The sequence below is a fragment of the Hordeum vulgare genome, chromosome 3H, assembly GCF_904849725.1.
Source record: "Hordeum vulgare subsp. vulgare chromosome 3H, MorexV3_pseudomolecules_assembly, whole genome shotgun sequence".
NCBI classification, from domain to species: domain Eukaryota; kingdom Viridiplantae; phylum Streptophyta; class Magnoliopsida; order Poales; family Poaceae; genus Hordeum; species Hordeum vulgare.
In genome coordinates this window covers 555,179,194-555,182,331 of record NC_058520.1, presented here as the reverse complement: position 1 = coordinate 555,182,331, position 3,138 = coordinate 555,179,194, and the positions used below count along the sequence as shown (strand labels likewise).

The window sequence follows — 3,138 nt, the reverse complement described above, 5'->3', positions numbered from 1 at the left end:
CTCAAACCGCAAGCACTATTCATGCAGCTCCCTCTCGCCATTAAAAACCGCAAGAACTGTTCATCTCCCTCGCCGTTACAAACCCCCCTCTCTCTCTCTCTGGTCTCTGTCTGAGAAAGGTTCCTGCAGCTGTGCGGCCCGTGGCATGTAGGGCATGGTCAAATGGAGGAGGAGGGTATGTCAGAGCAAGAGATTGGCCGGTTGGGGAAGAAGGCCGTCCGGGAACTGTTGCGCGCATGTGTGCCAGTGAGTGATCGCGTACTGCCATCAATGCAGGCTGGCCTAGCTTCTGCGCGCTGTACCCCTCTCTTTTCCTTTGCACATTGTCCATTCTTCCCTAGCGATCTACTCCAGTGGCAGCTAGGAGAAAAATAGAAATTACAAGTGCTTCTGCAAATTAAGCAACAAACGCTTCCAACGGTATACTAGAAATATTATCATGTGCAAGAATTGATTATTAACTTGCAATGGATGTATGAGTGAGTGCACCGATCACAGTTTGCTACATGTATTAGCAAAAATTCAACAGCCCTAATAAGAGAAATGCAGTACTCGATCACGCTGAGACGTAGGTAGCATAGGAAGTAAGTAATATATATGACCACAAATCTCAATTTCTTAAATTACCAGGATATATATGGGACAATGAACAATTAGATGTGCCAATCAATTCACTTCCCCTAGAACACTACTACTACTACAACGCCATGTAATAGGAGTACTTATTATTAACCTAATTAATCTGAAAATGGGATAGAAAATTTTAGAGGTAATATAGGCAACAAAGCATACCAAAGGGAAATCTCAAATCTTGCTATGCCTATGCCTGGCACGGTAAACAAACTAATAGACAAGGTTTGCAAGTCTACTATACTCAAGGGATGCTCGGTGCAGTGCTGCCACCGTCTCTAGCTCCAGCCTGCGCGGCGGACGCAGCGAGAGCACCATCGCCGGCGCTACCCTCGACGTCCCTGCCGAAGACTGCTGCGGTGCCAGCCGAAGAACCAGATGCCTCGGCGGCCTGCGGCGCGCGCTTCCGTTTCTTCTTCTCGTGCGGGATCCCGCGCGCCTTGGCGTGCGAGTCGCGCACCTCGCGCAGGTAGATCCGGACGGCCCGCGCGGCGAAGGGGTTGGACTCCGGCGCGCCGCCGCTCTCCTCGTAGGCCGCGCGCAGGCGGCCGATGAGCGCGTCAAGGGACCCCCACGCCTGGCGCAGCGGGCACGGGCATGGCCCCGGTGGGCTGGGCTGGCCGTAGTAGGCGCAGCCGACGGCGTGCACCTTGGTCTTGCCGAACTGGTCCAGGTACCTGAGGAACTCGATCACGTGTGCGCCGCTGCACCGCGCCAGTGTCAGCGGCGGCTTGTGGTTCCGCAGGTACTGCAGGAACGTGTTCCAGTCCCGGCGCTTCTGCGACTCGTACCGGCTCAGCTGCGCAGGCGGCTTCGGCGCAACGTCCGGCGCGCCGCCGCCGACGACGGCGGAGGATGACGTGCCGGGGCCGGAGGAATCCATGTTGAACAGCGTCCGCGGGAGCGAGCAAAGCTAGCTCGACCGGCGCGCGATCCGGTGAGTGAGTGATCAGTGGACGCGCACCCGGAGGGGTTAAAGGATATCTTGGGGTGGATGGAGATGGGACGTTGGAAAGGGATGTGAGCGCGGAGGAGAGGAGAGAGCGACGGGGAGCCGAGGGGGGAGGTGAATGTGTTACTACTGAAATGGAGCGGAGGCGCGCGTGAGGATGATGGTCCATTCAAGCGCAGTGACCCCAGCCCCGTGCCGGAACAATTCGGGCCGTATAGGGGTGCATACCTATGCGAAGTATACCTGGTGCAGGTATCTAGCTCCCTGTAGCTCGTGTATTTTCTTTTACACGGTCGCAAGTGTTCATATAAGCATGCATACATTCATCTTTATAAACACACACTCTATTTAAATGAGTACTAGTACATACAAATGCACGTGCGTTGCACCGGGCTAGAAAAAAAAAATGCAAAACCTACTTGTTTTTGTAATTATGCGGCATTAACTTTAATAAATGTTAATTATAATGTTAAATGTAAGGCATCTATTTTTGGACGGAAGGAGTTTCTTTTAAAGTTTTAATTTATGTGGGATGAGTTACAACAGTAACAACAATGAGGGCAATTCACCCATTTGCTTGTGACACAAATACTGCAGTAAACACAATAGCAAAGGAAAACATGACCCTATGAGAAACCGTATTTCATAAGTGGGTATGTTAAACTACAAGCTTTGAGGATAAGAATATAATGCTTTCTTTCCACCTCCGATGAATCTTAATGGTGCATCCTCTGAAAACCAGCAACACTCCATGAATCCGACATCAAGCTGGCCATCTAGAAATGATGCGCCTTCAAATCTTGTGATCCATATGGGAATCGAACCATTTGAAGATCTCTCCATTCTCCAGGCTGGTAAATTCATGGTATGCATATGCAATATTCAACTCCTCCGTCACATGCCTCTTCAGCCGGAACCCCTCCGGCAAAACCTTCTGAACGCTCCTTGCGACTAAGCCTAGCTGCTAGCTCGACCTTGCTGCAGCGTTCAAGTTGTGCACTGGCCAAGCTGGCCGACATATTTGCCATGTGAGCTCGTTCTCAAACCTCCTCGGCTAATTTTCGTGGCTGTGATGCTTCTTCCAAATAATACAAAATTATATTTGAAATTATGTTGCAACTATTTTCTATTTTGAGCATCTTTTATCAAATATAGACTTGAAGTTCATGTTAAAGTTATTTAAAAACCCTTAATAATTTAAACGTAAATAATTTGTCCACTATGTAAACTAATTACCACTTTAAAAGATTAAATTATGTTGTTGATTTATACTGTGATGACTGATAATATGTATGTGTATGTAGTTGATCTATATTAGCACCTGCACATATGCACCTTCATTGTTTCTTCGCGGCGCCGAACTTCACGGAGATGGATTCAGACCGAATTGGGCTGTCGAAGATGGACGACAGTTAGAGCAGTCGCCGCTGCTCCAGTGTGACATCTGTCATTGTGTAGGTGGCCTGCACCATTTCCCAATGTGTGTACAATGTACACTACTAAATTCATAATCTCCAATCCCAGCACTGTATCTGAGCATTAGTTAATCCACGCGA

At 49.0% G+C, this 3,138-nt stretch overlaps 1 protein-coding gene across 1 annotated transcript; it reads right to left on the bottom strand.

Annotated features, from left to right (window-relative positions):
• Positions 1-585: 585 nt before the first annotated feature.
• Positions 586-1,763, bottom strand: LOC123440575 (protein G1-like7). The gene has a single exon (XM_045117139.1). The coding sequence runs from the start codon at positions 1,511-1,513 to the stop codon at positions 875-877; it is 639 nt and encodes a 212-aa protein (XP_044973074.1). The 5' UTR covers positions 1,514-1,763; the 3' UTR covers positions 586-874.
• Positions 1,764-3,138: the final 1,375 nt, after the last annotated feature.

Excerpts from the sequence above, each read along its gene's own strand:
- LOC123440575 (XM_045117139.1), bottom strand. The coding sequence starts at position 1,513 with ATGGATTCCTCCGGCCCCGGCACGTCATCCTCCGCCGTCGTCGGCGGC.